The sequence below is a fragment of the Bufo bufo genome, chromosome 4 (genome assembly GCF_905171765.1).
Source record: "Bufo bufo chromosome 4, aBufBuf1.1, whole genome shotgun sequence".
NCBI classification, from domain to species: domain Eukaryota; kingdom Metazoa; phylum Chordata; class Amphibia; order Anura; family Bufonidae; genus Bufo; species Bufo bufo.
Genome location: NC_053392.1, coordinates 613,172,319 through 613,190,738, shown reverse-complemented (window position 1 = coordinate 613,190,738; position 18,420 = coordinate 613,172,319). Strand labels below are relative to the sequence as shown.

At 45.0% G+C, this 18,420-nt stretch overlaps 1 protein-coding gene across 1 annotated transcript in view; it reads right to left on the bottom strand.

Moving 5' to 3' along the window:
* The window catches only part of LOC120999700 (zinc finger protein OZF-like), a 36,047-nt gene extending 17,873 nt beyond the window's left edge, over positions 1-18,174 (bottom strand). Inside the window, exons 1-4 of the mRNA XM_040430720.1 lie at positions 18,136-18,174; positions 17,929-18,052; positions 17,714-17,811; positions 5,168-5,225 (exon numbers count right to left, since the gene is read on the bottom strand). Of these exons, the coding sequence (XP_040286654.1) occupies positions 5,168-5,225; positions 17,714-17,811; positions 17,929-18,013 (241 nt within the window). The 5' untranslated portion in view covers positions 18,014-18,052; positions 18,136-18,174. The remainder of the gene's footprint in view (positions 1-5,167; positions 5,226-17,713; positions 17,812-17,928; positions 18,053-18,135) is intronic.
* Positions 18,175-18,420: the final 246 nt, after the last annotated feature.

Genomic DNA, 18,420 nt, shown 5'->3' with positions numbered 1-18,420 from the left:
CAGGCTGGGTGGAATAGGGTAATCTTGAGAGAAGTGAATTGCAGGTTGAAGTATCCATGCTATGTGACTACTATGGAGAGATATGCCATATTTCTGGGGCACTGCACAAAGAAGGGAGATGGTGAGCAGGTAAACTATGAAGGGAAGGCATTGGTCACATGGTGCGCGCCTTCTCTTTAAACAGCCGACACCCAGGAGCCCCGACGATCTGATGTTGATGACCTATCCTGAGGATAGGTCATCGATATTAAAATCCCGGAAAACCCCTTTAACTTTGTCTTCATGATAAATTTCATTTGGTGAAGTGAGAAAACCCCTTTAAGTATCCCTAGGCAGCCAGCCATTGGCTGGTGAAAATTAGGGTGCAGCGCTGGCCCTTTAAGAACCGGAGCGAGCGCGCGCACCCAACAGGCAGCAGAAGGCAGTGTGGGCAGGAAGAAGGCTGCGAAAAGCAACAGCCAGCTACTCCTGCAGCCAGGAGGCGAAGACCAGTGGATCTGAGCCACCATCACACAGGAGCTGAGGAACCCACCAAGGAGAGTGGAGCCATGTGTCATAAATATTTCCAATAAATCTGCCATGTACTTATGGTCAGAGAAATCCACTATTAGGATTTTTCATATAAAGCTGAGTGTATGTGTGTGTGTATGTCCCCTAAAGGAATCCGCACCGTCACATTTAAAATCATGAAATTTGGCACAAAGTTAGGCCCCTTTCACACGGGCGAGTATTCAGCGCGGATGCGATGCGTGAGTTGAACGCATTGCACCCGCACTGAATACCGACCCATTCATTTCTATGGGGCTGTTCAGATGAGCGGTGATTTTCACGCATCACTTATGCGTTGCGTCAAAATCGCAGCATGCTCTATATTCTGCGTTTTTCACGCAACGCAGGCCCCATAGAAGTGAATGGGGTTGCGTGAAAATCGCAAGCATCCGCAAGCAAGTGCGGATGCGGTGCGATTTTCACGCACGGTTGCTAGGAGACGATCGGGATGGAGACCCGATCATTATTATTTTCCCTTATAACATGGTTATAAAGGAAAATAATAGCATTCTGAATACAGAATGCAAAGTAAAATAGGGCTGGAGGGGTTAAAAAAAAAATTAAAAAAAATTTAACTCGCCCTAGTCCACTTGATCGCGGCCCGACATCTCCTTCTGTCTCCTTTGTTGAATAGGACCTGTGGTGAGCATTAAGTACAGTTACAGGACCTTTGATGACGTCACTCCGGTCATCACATGGGACGTCACATAATCTTTTACCATGGTGATGGATCATGTGATGACCGGAGTGACGTCACCACAGGTCCTGTAACTGTACTCAATGCTCACCACAGGTTCTATTCAACAAAGGAGACAGGAGATGTCAGGCCGCGATCAAGTGGACTAAGGTGAGTTAATTTATTTTTTATTTTTTTTAACCCCTCCAGCGCTATTTTACTTTGCATTCTGTATTCAGAATGCTATTATTTTCCCATATAACCATGTTATAAGGGGAAATAATACAATCTACAGAACATTGATCCCAAGCCCGAACTTCTGTGAAGAAGTTCGGGTTTGGGTAACAAACATGCGCGATTTTTCTCATGCGCGTGCAAAACGCATTACAATGTTTGGCATTCGCGCAGAAAAATCACGGGTGTTCCCGCAGCGCACCCGCACATTTTCCCGCAACGCCCGTGTGAAACCAGCCTTACATCAGGTGTCCGGGAAGGTTTCAGACCGGGTCTCAGCTCTCTAGCACATACTGTTCCTGAGATATTCCCAAAAAAAAACACATTAGCCAATAGAAGCTCGCAGGCCGTTGGTCTCCACATACACACAGTTTTACTCCAGGTTTCCATAACAACCCAGCCATTTTTCTTCACTGCTGTAGGTGAGCTCTAGCAGGAGGCGTGCCTGGGCTCCTTCCTGCAAGAGTGACGCCCACCTGGGCACCTTACTGGCTCATTTGCATACTAAATAAACTGGATTTTCAGAAGATAGAAAACATCTATTGATGGAACAAAGGCACATCTGGAAATAAGGTACTAAGTGCTATTAGGCCATGGCTTTACTTCAATGGCAATTATTAGGCGACAGATTTCCTTTAAAGGGGCAGGGTGCTGTGGATGACACTGTTAAGGGAGCGGAGTTATGTGGAGATCACAGTTTAGGGGGCAGGTAGGGTGGCCATTTAGGCCACCCTTAAATGACGAACTTAAAACCCCCGCCCCCAGGTCCCGCTAAACCACGCCCCTGACCCGGTTATGCCACGCCCCCTCCCACTGCACAGCCGACGGGGATTGAAAAAAATAAAGGTAAAAATCAACTTCTGTCAGCTGCAGGGGTGGGAGGGAGGGTGCCTTTCTCCCTGCAGCTGACGCTCGGACAGCACAGTGCTGCCGTCTGAGAGTGAGCTGTTCAGTGGATGTCACTGTCAAGGGGGTGGGGTGCTGTGGAACTCACTGTTAAAGGGGCAGGCTGCTGTGAAGATCAAAGTTAAGGGGGTGGGCTGCTGTGGAGGTCCCATTTTAAGGAGACGGTGCACCGTGAGGGGAAGGGCAGTGTTAAAGGGAACCCGTCACCGGAATTTTGTGTATAGAGCTGAGGACATGGGTTGCTAGATCGCAGATAGCACATCCGCAATACCCAGTCCCCATAGCTCTGTGTGCTTTTATCATGTAAAAAAAAACGATTTGATACATATGCAAATTAACCTGAGATGAGTCCTGTATGTGAGATGAGTCAGGGACAGGACTCATCTCAGGTTAATTTGCATATGTATCAAATAGTTTTTTTTTACATGATAAAAGCACACAGAGCTATGGGGACTGGATATTGCGGATGTGCTAGCGGCCATCTAGCAGCCCATGTCCTCAGCTCTATACACAAAATCCCGGTGACAGGTTCCCTTTAATGGGTGGGGGCCTGTGGAGGTCCCTGTTTTGGGGGCGGGGTGCTGTAGAGGTCACTGTTATAGTGGATAGTGTCGATATCTTTTAACGACAAACACAAACATTAAATAAAATAGATGAAATATACCCGAGAGAAGCCGGCTCCTTCCGCTAGTTATTAATATATAATCTGGTCAAGAGGTCTGTTCATGTTATTGAGCTGAGGAGGAGGTCTGGTGCTTGTGCTGAAGGACATAAATGATTTTTTTTGGAGTATTGGATTGTGGTGATTAATATCTCCTTGGTGGCCCTATTTCAACTTTTCACTGTGTATTCAATTACCCCTTAATTCCACATTTTTGTTCCCTGTACTGCCTACTTAAAATAGGGTTGCTAGGCATGGTCCGTCTATCTAGACGGAGCACGCAGCATGCAGGGTCACATTACTGACAACCAGGGACTGTAGGTAAATGATTAAAGCCAGGTCCTCCCCAGCAGCTGATAACAGTGCCTGGGCTGTGTGCACTTCTCCCTGTCCCTGCGCTTGGCAGACGCTCCCTCACTCAGCAGAGCTGGAGAATGCAGGGTTGAATCAGCGCAGACCAGGGAAGGGAGATCTGCCGTCTGCTCAGTGTATTAATGAAAGCAACATGTGGTAAGAGGACCCCTTTGTGCTGCAGGAGATGAACCCTTTAGGGGGAGGAGGGCTCTGGTTACTGACACTTTTGGGGGGCTATTGTTACTGGCTAGTGAGGGCAGGCGGGATTAGCCTCAGGGTGAGGGCAGTGGCGGCCATCTTAACTGAATAGGGAAATTGCAGTTTTATGCAGACTGGTTGCTAAGGGCTGAATCTTATTAAATATGGGGTAAGTCAGTCTAATAGTAACCGATTCTGGAATATCATGTTATAAGTAACTACATATATGAAAATTGAAATTAGGGTCTAAATGTGACAGTTATTCTTTAAAGGCTATGTACACCTATGAGCTAAAAATCATTTTTTTCGATTGGTTTTTATTAAAAAAAATTGAGCCTCTTTCTCGATACAGCCTTGAGATTCTCTAGTAGCAGGTTCTGTATTTTTTTTTTTATCTCTGACCTAAACATTTGTCATAGCTCAATTCTCATCTTACTGATAAGAATATGGCTTAAATAAGTGTTTTTGAGCTATTAATGATTTAGAGATAAGGTTTATTAGATAACCTGCACAAAGTGAAAACAAAAGTACTTAAAGCTTATTTGCTACAAAAAACAGAATAAAAAGCGATAAAAAATAAAAGGAAAAGAAAAAAAAAAAAGCTATGCAAAAAAAGGGGGTTTTATTGTGCAAAAGTAGTAAAATGTAAACAAATTATGTATTTGGTATCACTATAATCGTTGTGACCCAGAAAATAAAGTCATTCTGTTTTTTATACCGAAAAGTGAATGCTGCGAAATTTAAAAAAACTCAGCAACAGTAATGCTGTTTTATCGTATCCCCCTCTTATCAGTAAGTTATGTGTACCCACCAATGACACCATTAAAAACTACAACTTGTTCCTCAAACAAAGCCAAACAAACAAGCCCTCATACAGCTTCATAGATGGAAAAATCAAAAAGTTATACAGTAGCTCTTAGATAACAACTATCACTTGGTGACTAAGGCCCAAAACAGGCTGGTAAGAGTTAAAGGGATTCTGTCATCAACTTTATGCTGACCTCACTGAGGATAGCATATAGTGACAGAAATACTGATTTTATCGGTGTTTCACTCATGATCTAAAAGTAAGTGGTTGCCGAGAACCAGCCTCATAATCATTGCAGCCCAGGCCTTGAAAAGTCAAATCTACTTGAGAAGAGTCATGGTGATTCATAATCTCCTGCTCTCCTCGACCATCTGCTGATGATCGGCAGTTCTCTCCTAGAGAGAAAGGGAGTAAACTAGGTAGAAGACTGTCAGTCATCAGCAGGTGGGTAGAGAGAGCCATGACTCTTCTCAGGTGGCCATGACTCTTTTCCAGGCCCAGTCTGCAATGATTGTGATGTTGGTTCTCGGCAACCGCTTACTTCTAACTTTTAAATGACAGACCGCTGAAATCAAATCGCCTGTCTCTACTTTATACTGCCGTTAGAATGTGCAGCATAAAGGTGATGACAGGTTCCCTTTAAATATGGACATGATTCACGTGATTAAAACATAACTCATAACAATGATGATAATGAGGAGGACGTTTTTCTGAACTTCCAATCAGTTTTTCCATTAATAAAGACATTTACAGTCAAACAAGATTTACGAAAGGCTCTTACCATTCACAGACACTGATACGGGTTCTTCGAATCCACTCATCGTTCCTTCAGAACTTTCCTGCAAGGATCCAACATTAATGACATGAGAAAAAAGAAAACGGAACCCAATTTTATCTTATATCCAGGTTAAGTTCAAGACAAGAACCAATCTGCCCTGAAGGAGAAGGATCTCATCAAGTGGTGATTGGACAGGATCAACATTCAGACAAGTATTTTACACATCAACTGAAGTGTTTCTGACATTTTTCTGCATGAAATGTTCTGATCCTATCCTGGAGAGGACACTGTGGTCATCACCACCAGTTCTTACATTATTCAGTAATGTCACAGCTTTTTATCACCGCTGGAGACTGAACCTTCTTTCCTCCAGACTGGCAGAGCTCACTCTTGTGCTTTTTGAGGACCTTACTGTGAAAATCTGCTCACAGTAGTTCTTGTATTTAATTACACTGTATAGACAAATATATTTAACAACCACACATTACACCTCCAGCTGCTAAATCCATAGACATTAATATGGAGCGGTTCCCCCTTTGCTCTTCTGGGAAGGCCTTCTACAAGGATTCAGGATTGTGTTTGTGGGAATTTTTGCCCATTTTGTCAGATGAACATTTGTTGGGGGAGAGAGCCTGGCTCGCATTCTCCATTCTAGTTTACCCCACGTTGGATGAGATTGAGATCAGGGTTGTCAGTGGCTAGTCAAGTTCTTCCACACCAAACTCCCCCAAACATGCCTTTGTGGAGCTCGCTGTGTGCAGTGGGGCACAGTCATGCTGGGACAGAAAAGGACCTTCCCCGAACTGTTCCCACAGTTGGTCTGCTGAAGCATTCAAGGGGTTGGCCTCTTTCTGGCTTCTTTTGACTAATGTTTAGGTAAGATGACTTCATGACACTCATTATTATAGCCTTTGTTGATATTCTGTGCCTTTTGCTTTGTTTCATAAGTCTTGTCCCCTTGCTTGGCAAATCTTCTGTGCAGGCAATGTGTCCATAACATGGCCCCTGATGGAGGGTCATGTGAAGAGGCAAAAATAACTTCAGACACAACACACAGCCTTCTCACTCAAATACACCACATCTGCACTTGCAATGTTGAGAATTTAACGCTAGTGTATTTGAATGGAGGAGACTGAGTGATTTACCTGGTCACATGACCCTCCATCGGCAGCCATGTCATGGACAGGACGTCTGTGTGGACAGCAAAATAAAAGACATGGCCAACCTTGTGAAATATAGAAAATGGTACAAAATATCAACAAAGACTATATTAGTAAGTGCCATATAATCATCTCACAAACACATTGATCAAGAGTAGCCGGAAAGTGGCCAACCCTTTTAATGGAACTAAAGGGCTGAGGTGACCCCTGAAAAGACAACCCTATAGAGCAGGGGTGGCCAACCCGCAGCTCGCGAGGGGAGCGGTTTAGCCAGCTCTTACTCTCTAGGCTGCACTGCTACACATCCTAGTATCTCCTCTTATAAGAGAACATAGCGTGTGCCGCGCTGGGCGCGCGCTATGTTCTCTCCGGCCAGACAGTGGAGAAGGAGGGAGGGAGTCCCTCCCTCTTATGACGCGGCAGCCACTAAAACCTGTAAAAAAGAGCGGGCTCTGAAGCTGCCCGCACCACTGCCACCAATGAATTAAATTAAAGCAGGAGGAGGGACGGGGGAGGTAATAAACTGCTAGTGAGCTCGGCGAACGGCAGCAGCCTCCTCCTCCTGAGTGTCCGGTCCTTCAGCGTCAGCCCGAGCCCCAGCCCCAAAGTCAGTGTGCACTGAGCAGCCATAGCTGGTACCCCACCCCCACACTATGCAAAAGTGATTTTGTACATATGTATCAGGCAGCCAGTAAGATTGGGGTTTTGATGACTCATTAACCCCAATCTTGCCACTGCCATGTTTTAAACATGATGGGGGTCATTTATTTTTAATGTCACATGCTTTTGGACTGGACCCAATGTGCCTCACATTTATAGCAAGTGACCCAACTCAACAACTCAAATTGAGATGATTGACCTTTTGGAAGATGACCGACTCAGGTCAATTCTGAGTGAGGGAACCCTGGAGTTTTGGAAAATCGTCCCTATGGAGAAGTATCCCATTGTAAAACGAGCTGCACTGAAGCTTCTCTCAATGTTTGGCTCAACCTATGTTTGCGAATCTGTTTTTTCCACACTGAAACATGTGAAATCAAAAGCATCGCTCTGTTCTTACTGACACAGAAGGTAAAGAATTGCCTCGAGTAGCAACGACTGAATACAAGCCAGATGTGAAACACATTGTGAAAAACAGAGATTGCCAGAAGTCTCACTAAAGCGGTCTACATTACAGGTAGGAAAGGTGGTTTAAATGCACTTTTTGAAAACTCAATTGCAGCAATACTGTCGTGTGCACGCATATAGGGAGTGCAGAATTATTAGGCAAATGAGTATTTTGACCACATCATCCTCTTTATGCATTTTGTCTTACTCCAAGCTGTATAGGCTCGAAAGCCTACTACCAATTAAGCATATTAGGTGATGTGCATCTCTGTAATGAGAAGGGGTGTGGTCTAATGACATCAACACCCTATATCAGGTGTGCATAATTATTAGGCAACTTCCTTTCCTTTGGCAAAATGGGTCAAAAGAAGGACTTGACAGGCTCAGAAAAGTCAAAAATAGTGAGATATCTTGCAGAGGGATGCAGCACTCTTAAAATTGCAAAGCTTCTGAAGCGTGATCATCGAACAATCAAGCGTTTCATTCAAAATAGTCAACAGGGTCGCAAGAAGCGTGTGGAAAAACCAAGGCGCAAAATAACTGCCCATGAACTGAGAAAAGTCAAGCGTGCAGCTGCCAAGATGCCACTTGCCACCAGTTTGGCCATATTTCAGAGCTGCAACATCACTGGAGTGCCCAAAAGCACAAGGTGTGCAATACTCAGAGACATGGCCAAGGTAAGAAAGGCTGAAAGACGACCACCACTGAATAAGACACACAAGCTGAAACGTCAAGACTGGGCCAAGAAATATCTCAAGACTGATTTTTCTAAGGTTTTATGGACTGATGAAATGAGAGTGAGTCTTGATGGGCCAGATGGATGGGCCCGTGGCTGGATTGGTAAAGGGCAGAGAGCTCCAGTCCGACTCAGACGCCAGCAAGGTGGAGGTGGAGTACTGGTTTGGGCTGGTATCATCAAAGATGAGCTTGTGGGGCCTTTTCGGGTTGAGGATGGAGTCAAGCTCAACTCCCAGTCCTACTGCCAGTTTCTGGAAGACACCTTCTTCAAGCAGTGGTACAGGAAGAAGTCTGCATCCTTCAAGAAAAACATGATTTTCATGCAGGACAATGCTCCATCACACGCGTCCAAGTACTCCACAGCGTGGCTGGCAAGAAAGGGTATAAAAGAAGAAAATCTAATGACATGGCCTCCTTGTTCACCTGATCTGAACCCCATTGAGAACCTGTGGTCCATCATCAAATGTGAGATTTACAAGGAGGGAAAACAGTACACCTCTCTGAACAGTGTCTGGGAGGCTGTGGTTGCTGCTGCACGCAATGTTGATGGTGAACAGATCAAAACACTGACAGAATCCATGGATGGCAGGCTTTTGAGTGTCCTTGCAAAGAAAGGTGGCTATATTGGTCACTGATTTGTTTTTGTTTTGTTTTGAATGTCAGAAATGTATATTTGTGAATGTTGAGATGTTATATTGGTTTCACTGGTAAAAATAAATAATTGAAATGGGTATATATTTGTTTTTTGTTAAGTTGCCTAATAATTATGCACAGTAATTGTCACCTGCACACACAGATATCCCCCTAAAATAGCTAAAACTAAAAACAAACTAAAAACTACTTCCAAAAATATTCAGCTTTGATATTAATGAGTTTTTTGGGTTCATTGAGAACATGGTTGTTGTTCAATAATAAAATTAATCCTCAAAAATACAACTTGCCTAATAATTCTGCACTCCCTGTATTTGTGTAAGGGTCCATTCAGACGTGCGGATCTGCAAAAGACGGACACCGGCTATGTGCGTTCCACATTTTGCGGACCGCACATGGCCGGCACTAAATGGCTATTCCTGTCCGTGATTGCGGACAAGAATAGGACATGTTTTATTTTTTGCGGGGCCGCGGAATGCAAGTGCACACTGTGTGCTGTCCCATTTATTGTTAATGGGGCCGGGAAAGATGCGGTCAGCACCCGGACCGGACCCATTTTGCGGACGTGTGACTGGACCCTAAAAGAATAGCTTGAGGCTCCTGGCAGTCATACTTTTTTCTTTTTCTGGCTCTTTGTGTCTGTAAGGTTGGCCACCCCTGCTATAGAGTTATCCCTCCTCCACCTGATTTTACCGCTGGCACCATGCAGTCAGACAGGTAACGTTCTTCCTGGCATTCACCAGACTCGTTCATCAGACCGCCAGATAAAGACGTGTGATTGGTCACTCTACAGAAGACGTCACCACTGCTCCAGAGTTGGCATGCTTCACACTACTCCATCCCACGCTTGGCACTGCACTTGTGAAGGAAGGCCTGCATGCAGCTGATCATGCCATGGAAACCCGTGCCATGAGGCTCCCGGCACAGCACAGTTTTTGTGCTGATGTTAATGGCAGAGGAGGTCTGGACTCTGCAGTTATGGAGTCAGCAAAGTGTAGGTGACTTTTATGCACTATGCTCCTGCGCATGCGGTGACCCCACTCTGTAACTGTACATAGTTTCCACTTCATGGCTGAGTTGCTGTGGTTCCTGACACTCACAGGTAATGGTGGAATATTTAGGAGTGAAGACATGTCAGGAAGTGACTTGTAGCATCAGTGGCTCATATTACAGGACCACTAGAATTTAGGGAACTTTTTAGCATTCGGTCACCAATGTCTGTAAAAGCAACTGCATGGCTAGGGGCTGGATGTTATACACCTGTTGTAATGACAGACTGCATGGTGAGGGGCTGGATGTTATACACCTGTGGTAATAGCAGACTGCATGGCTATGGGCTGGATGTTATACACCTGAGGTAATGGTAGACTGCATGGCTAGGGGTTGGATGTTATACACCTGTGGTGGTGGTAGACTGCATGGCTGGGACTGGATTTTATACACCTGAGGTAATGGTAGACTGCATGGCCGGGGGCTGAATGTTATACACCTGTGGTAGTGGCAGACTGCATGGCTTGGGGCTGGATGTTATACACCTGTTGTAATGACAGACTGCATGGTGAGGGGCTGGATGTTATACACCTGTGGTAATAGCAGACTGCATGGCTATGGGCTGGATGTTATACACCTGAGGTAATGGTAGACTGCATGGCTAGGGGTTGGATGTTATACACCTGTGGTGGTGGTAGACTGCATGGCTGGGACTGGATTTTATACACCTGAGGTAATGGTAGACTGCATGGCCGGGGGCTGAATGTTATACACCTGTGGTAGTGGCAGACTGCATGGCTTGGGGCTGGATGTTATACACCTGAGGTAATGGAAGACTGCATGGCCGGGGGATGGATGTTATACACCTGTGGTAGTGGTAGACTGCATGGCTGGAGGCTGGATGTTATACACCAGTGGTAATGGTAGACTGCATGGGCGGGGGATGGATGTTATACACCTGTGGTAGTGGTAGACTGCATGGCTGGGGGCTGGATGTTATACACCTGAGGTAAGGGCAGACCGCATGGTGAGGGGCTGGATGTTATACACCTGAGGTAATGGAAGACTGCATGGCCGGGGGATGGATGTTATACACCTGTGGTAGTGGTAGACTGCATGGCTGGAGGCTGGATGTTATACACCAGTGGTAATGGTAGACTGCATGGGCGGGGGATGGATGTTATACACCTGTGGTAGTGGTAGACTGCATGGCTGGGGGCTGGATGTTATACACCAGTGGTAATGGCAGACTGCATGGCCGGGGGATGGATGTTATACACCTGTGGTAGTGGCAGACTGCATGGCTGGGGGATGGATGTTATACACCTGCGGTAATGGTAGACTGCATGGCCGGGGAATGGATGTAATACACCTGTGGTAGTGGTAGACTGCATGGCCGGGGAATGGATGTTATACACCTGTGGTAGTGGTAGACTGCATGGCTGGGGGCTGGATGTTATACACCTGAGGTAAGGGCAGACCGCATGGTGAGGGGCTGAATGTTATACACCTGTGGTAATGGTAGACTGCATGGCCGGGGGGTGGATGTTATACACCTGTGGTAGTGATGCTGAATCACACACCTGAAGTCAATTATCGAGGTTTTTGTCCCAATACTTTTTCCCATATGATTTATTACAATTTTATCAGGTTTCCCCTTAGAAGTTTCTTCCCAAGACTAAATGTATTTACTTTTAATCTTTCCTTATTACTGAGGTTTTCTTATAACGTTTGTTGTTGATCTTGTACTTTTTGTATGATTTCGCCCCTCAATCTGATCTACATATTCTATATGAGGCTGTGCTAATGATTCGTATAAATATATGATCACAGTCTGCATTAGAAGCAGCTGTCTGGCATTGTACTGTTAGGTTGTCTGTACATGGTCAGGTACCTGATGCAGTTTTAAAGATAAAACCAGGTATTACTCATAAAGGGATCTGCATCAGGTACCTGACGGTGAATGGACACCATTAGGCCTCTTTCACACAGCCGATACGGATTGTCTCGGGGTCTGTTCAGGAAAAAAAAAAAAATTTAATTTTCAGTTCAATCCGTTTTTGCCTCCAGATTGCACGCAGTATGTGCACTGTATCCGGATTGCACACGTTTTTCGCTGCTGTGATGAAAAACTGAAGAATAACACTTTACATCTCCGAGCAACCAACAGTGAAAAACCCATTGCATCCAGATGTCTTCTGTTTCACGTAAGCCCCATTCACTTCTATGTAGCCAGGGCTGCGTTAAAAACGCACAATATAGAACATGCTGCAATTTTTCCTGAATGCAAAGATGATGCATGAAAAACTCATGTGCACAGACCCACTGAAAGGAATGGTCAGGACTCATTGTGGGTGCTCTGCGTTCACTACACACTACATCACACCCGGACGGAAAGCTGGAAGGCCTTAGTTTATGGTTTAATCAGGGGCGCACCACCAATGAGGCCAGGTGAGGCAATCGCCTCAGGCAGCACCAGGTAGGGGCAAAAGGGGGGCAGCCGAAGGGCCATGGGCTGAAGGGAAGGGGTTGGGTTAAAAAAATTGGCATAGGATGGGTGACAAGTGTCCAATTAGTAGGTGCCTAATTTGAATGGAGCAGTGTTCAAGCATTCGCGCTGCCGCTCCACTCACCCCTATGGGGCTGCTGGAGATAGCCGAGCTCCACACTTCTCTTCTCTCTGGCAGTGTCACAGACTTTGAATGAAGCAGTAGTTGGAATGCTCTCGACCATTGTCCCATTTAAGTGGGTGATATGGGACCACTTTTCTAGTGATCACTGGAGTCACAATGGTTGGACCTCCACAGATTAGGCACTTATAGACTATCCTGTGGATAGGTGGTAAGCTTAAATCTTGTGCAACCACTTCAAAGGGAATCTGTCAACTCAATGAACCATGGTCCTTTATATGCCTATACCTCCCACATTCTCACACTGTACTACCGCAAAACTATAGTATACTGCCAGACTCATGAGCTTGCACACATAATGAGGAGGATCTCCTGAGTGCAAGCTTATGAGTTCTCTTAGTGTAATACATTAGATATCTGAGGCGACATGGTGGAGGGAAGAGTAGACATAAAATACTGATCGGAGGTCAGTGTCAGCAGTATTACTCGTGGTTAATCAAGGTGACAGATTCCTTTTATCACAAGTCTCAAAGGAAGCAGCTGTTGCTGGGTGATTCAATCATAAGAAGTGTGGAGCTTAAAGAAAATGGTTTTGTGAGATGTCTCCCTGGGGCTACTGCTAGAAGAGATAGAAGGACGTATTATTAATATTGTTAAGCAAGCTAAGCAGGAAGGGGACGTGGATGTTCTTGTCCATCTAGGGACAAATGACCTGGCTTGCAATAAAGTGTCAGAGGTGAAAAAATCTTTTATCACACTTGGTAATGACGTACAGGATTTTGCATCCACCATTTCATTTTCTGAAGTTCTGCCTGTGCATAATGTTCAGAATGATAGGCAGAGGCGCATAAAGGAGTTCAACATATGGCTTGGTAAATGGTGTCAAGAGCAAGGATTTGGCTTTGTTTCTCATGATAGCTCTACTTGGAATAGAAAGGAACTGTACAAAAAAGATGGTTTGCATCTTTCTCTCAAAGGAACAAATGTACTTAGTGAACAACTCCAAGAATTTGCGAAAGAGTATTTAAACTAGGAAGGGGGGGCAAAAGAGTGAAAATAAAAGAGTCCAATTGCCCCCCGAAATAATGCCAGAACAGGTCAGAAGCACAGAGGTTAAGAAATGATAAGCTCAGAGTCCTGTCTACAAATGCTCGCAGTTTAGGTAAAAAAATCAATGAACTTGGGTCAATAATGGCATCTGAGAATGTAGATTTAGTGGCTGTTACGGAGACATGGTTTAATGAAAGAAATGACTGGGACATAACCATACCAGGGTACTCTTTATACAGAAGAGACAGAGAAGGCAAGAAAGGAGGAGGAGTGGCCCTGTATGTGAAAGATAGCATTAAATCTAACCTAATACAAGTTGGTGAGGCCAACATAGAGTCAGTTTGGGTTACGTTGCAGTTTGCTAACCATGCAGTAACTCATGTAGGTGTGATATATAGACCACCTGGTCAAGTTAAAGAACTAGATGATCTACTAGTTGAAGAAATAGCTAAAATGACAATGAAAGGAGAAGTTATCATTATGGGAGATTTCAATCTTCCAGATATAAACTGGAAAACCAAAATAGCAAGTTCTACCAGGAGTACAGATATTCTAAATTCCCTACTGGGGTTATCTCTACAACAAGTGGTTGAGGAGCCAACCCGGAGGGAGGCCATTTTGGATTTGGTATATACAAATGGGGATTCGGTATATGATGTCATTGTAGGCGAAACCTTGGGATCTAGTGATCACCAGTCAGTGTGGTTTAATATAAGAACTGTGAAAGAGTCCCACCGCACAAAAACAAAAGTTTTAGATTTTAGAAAAACAGACTTTTCAAAAATGAAATTAGTCATAAATGAGTCCTTATCAGACTGGAACGGATTACATGGAGTCCAGGAGAAATGGGACTACTTAAAAGGTGCATTATTGAAGGCAACAGAAAATGGCATTAGACTTGTCAGTAAAAGCAAAAAAAGGAGGAGACCACTGTGGTACTCAGCAGAAGTGGCCCAAATCATTAAAAATAAAAAGCTAGCATTTTGTAATTATAAAAAAACCCAGAGCAATAAAGATAAGGAAATCTACAAGATTAGGCAGAGAGAGGCCAAGCAAGTTATAAGAACTTCTAAAGCGCAGGCAGAAGAAAAACTCAGTCTATGAAAAAAGGGGATAAGACATTCTTCAGATATATAAATGAAAAAAGGAAATTAAAACAAGGAATAACTAAATTAAAAACAAAGGACGGAAGGTATGTAGAAGAGAATAAAGGGCTAGCCGACTGCCTTAATGAATACTTCGGTTCAGTTTTTACAAAAGAAAAAGAAGGAGAAGGACCTCCACTAGAAAGGATGACTAATAAATCGTTTGATGCATGTATCTTTACAGAGGAAGATGTTCTAAGTTTGCTGTCTAAAGTGAAGACAAATAAGTCACAGGGGCCTGATGAGATACACCCAAAATTATTAAAAGAGCTTAGTGGTGAGCTGGCAAAACCGTTAACAGATTTATTTAACCAATCATTAGTAACAGGAGTCGTCCCGGAAGATTAGAAATTGGCAAATGTCGTGCCCATTCACAAGAAAGGTAGTAGGGAGGAATCGAGCAACTATAGACCAGTGAGTCTGACATCAATAGTAGGCAAATTAATGGAAACCCTATTAAAGGATAGGATTGTGGAACATCTAAAATCCCATGGATTGCAAGATGAAAAACAACATGGGTTTACTTCAGGGAGATCATGTCAAACAAATCTTATAGATTTTTTTGACTGGGTGACTAAAATAATAGACGGTGGAGGTGCAGTAGACACCGCATATCTAGATTTTAGTAAGGCTTTTGACACTGTCCCACATAGAAGACTTATTAATAAACTGCAGTCATTGAGCATGGACTCCCATATTGTTGAGTGGATTAGGCAGTGGCTGAGTGACAGACAACAGAGGGTTGTAGTCAATGGAGAACATTCAAAACAAGGTAATGTTACCAGTGGGGTTCCACAGGGATCTGTACTGGGACCGATTTTGTTTAATATCTTCATAAGTGATATTGCAAAAGGCCTCGCTGGTAAGGTTTGTCTTTTTGCTGATGACACAAAGATATGTAACAGGGTTGATGTTCCTGGAGGGAAACGCCAAATGGAAAAGGATTTAGGAAAACTAGAAGAATGGTCAGAACTCTGGAAACTGAAATTTAATGTGGATAAGTGCAAGATAATGCACCTGGGGCGTAAAAACCCAAGGGCAGAATATAGAATATTTGACACAGTCCTGACCCCAGTATCTGAGGAAAGGGATTTAGGAGTAATTATTTCAGAAGACTTAAAGGTGGGAAGACAATGTAATAGAGCAGCACGAAATGCCAGCAGAATGCTTGGATGTATAGGGAGAGGTATAAGCAGTAGAAAGAGTGAAGTGCTTATGCCGCTGTACAGAACACTGGTGAGACCTCACTTGGAGTATTGTGCGCAGTACTGGAGGCCATATCTCCAGAAGGATATAGATACTCTAGAGAGAGTTCAGAGAAGAGCTACTAAACTAGTACATGGATTGCAGGATAAAACTTACCAGGAAAGGTTAAAGGACCTTAATATGTATAGCTTGGAAGAAAGAAGAGAGACAGAGGGGATATGATAGAAACTTTTAAATACATAAAGGGAATCAACTCGGTAAAGGAGGAGAGCATATTTAAAAGAAGAAAAACTACCACAAGAGGACACAGTTTTAAATTAGAGGGGCAAAGGTTTAAAAGTAATATAAGGAAGTATTACTTTACTGAGAGAGTAGTGGATGCATGGAATAGCCTTCCTGCAGAAGTGGCAGCTGCAAATACAGTGAAGGGGTTTAAGCATGCATGGGATAGGCATAAGGCTATCCTTTATATAAGATAGGGCCAGGGACTATTCATAGGATTCAGATATATTGGGCAGACTAGATGGGCCAAATGGTTCTTATCTGCCGACACATTCTATGTTTCTATGTAATCTTTTATGAAACCAGAAACCATTTTCAGCCACCAATAACCAGATGCAGTAGAGCGTACAGTATACTCCACTGCTGCTGGGGGAGGTCAGTAGACGGAGCGTACAGTATACTCCACTGCTGGGGGAGGTCAGTAGACGGAGCGTACAGTATACTCCACCGCTGCTGGGGGAGGTCAGTAGACGGAGCGTACAGTATACTCCACCGCTGCTGGGGGAGGTCAGTAGACGGAGCGTACAGTATACTCCACTGCTGCTGGGGGAGGTCAGTAGACGGAGCGTACAGTATACTCCACTGCTGCTGGGGGAGGTCAGTAGACGGAGCGTACAGTATACTCCACTGCTGCTGGGGGAGGTCAGTAGACGGAGCGTACAGTATACTCCACTGCTGCTGGGGGAGGTCAGTAGACGGAGCGTACAGTATACTCCACTGCTGCTGGGGGAGGTCAGTAGACGGAGCGTACAGTATACTCCACTGCTGCTGGGGGAGGTCAGTAGACGGAGCGTACAGTATACTCCACTGCTGCTGGGGGAGGTCAGTAGACGGAGCGTACAGTATACTCCACTGCTGCTGGGGGAGGTCAGTAGACGGAGCGTACAGTATACTCCACTGCTGCTGGGGGAGGTCAGTAGACGGAGCGTACAGTATACTCCACTGCTGCTGGGGGAGGTCAGTAGACGGAGCGTACAGTATACTCCACTGCTGCTGGGGGAGGTCAGTAGACGGAGCGTACAGTATACTCCACTGCTGGGGGAGGTCAGTAGATGGAGCGTACAGTATACTCCACTGCTGGGGGAGGTCAGTAGATGGAGCGTACAGTATACTCCACTGCTGCTGGGGGAGGTCAGTAGATGGAGCGTACAGTATACTCCACTGCTGGGGGAGGTCAGTAGATGGAGCGTACAGTATACTCCACTGCTGGGGGAGGTCAGTAGATGGAGCGTACAGTATACTCCACTGCTGGGGGAGGTCAGTAGATGGAGCGTACAGTATACTCCACTGCTGGGGGAGGTCAGTAGATGGAGCGTACAGTATACTCCACTGCTGCTGGGGGAGGTCAGTAGATGGAGCGTACAGTATACTCCACTGCTGCTGGGGAAGATCAGTATCAGTAGACGGAGCGTACAGTATACTCCACTGCTGCTGGGGGAGGTCAGTAGATGGAGCGTACAGTATACTCCACTGCTGCTGGGGGAGGTCAGTAGATGGAGCGTACAGTATACTCCACTGCTGCTGGGGGAGGTCAGTAGAAAGCTCCATTACATCAGTCTATAGAGGATTTGTAGAAACCTCAGCTTCATCTACCTGATGATCCAGTGCGATATTTGGTTTCTCCTCTGGACAGTCCTGGGAATACGGAGGACTGGGACATCTCTCTGGTGGATTTCTCTGACTGGATCCATCTATAGAAAATACACACAGTGACTGAGTACATTGTCTATATGTGATGATCAGATGATGGAGGAATCTGACCCTCAAAACTGTTCTCTCCTCTACAGTCATGGAAGGTCTCCTCTTACCCGGTGATGTGAGGGGCTGGTGATTCTCCGTCATGACATCCTTGTACAGATCCTTGTGCTCTTCTAAATACTCCCACTCCTCCATAGAGAAATAGACAGCGACATCCTGACACCTTATAGGAACCTGACAACACAAGGACACAGTCATTACCAAACCACTCCCTTGGCGTTATGGTATAATGTCCCAGCATTCCCAGCAGCGCTCACCTCTCCAATCAGCAGCTCAGTGATCCTGGTGGTAAGTTCTAGGATCTTCTGCTCATGTATCAGGGAATGAGGTGGAGGCTCGGTGATGGGGCTCTGGGTCCTGCTCCATCCTACTGACACACGGGGTGTCACACACTCACCAGACGACTTCTTCACTACTGTGTAATCCTGTGTACGGGGAGACGATGATCACTACAGAGATTCTAAGAATCCTTCACCTTTCCAAACATTTCCCTGGTTTATTACTAGAGATAAGAGTGATGTCATGTGAGACTCTCACCTCTC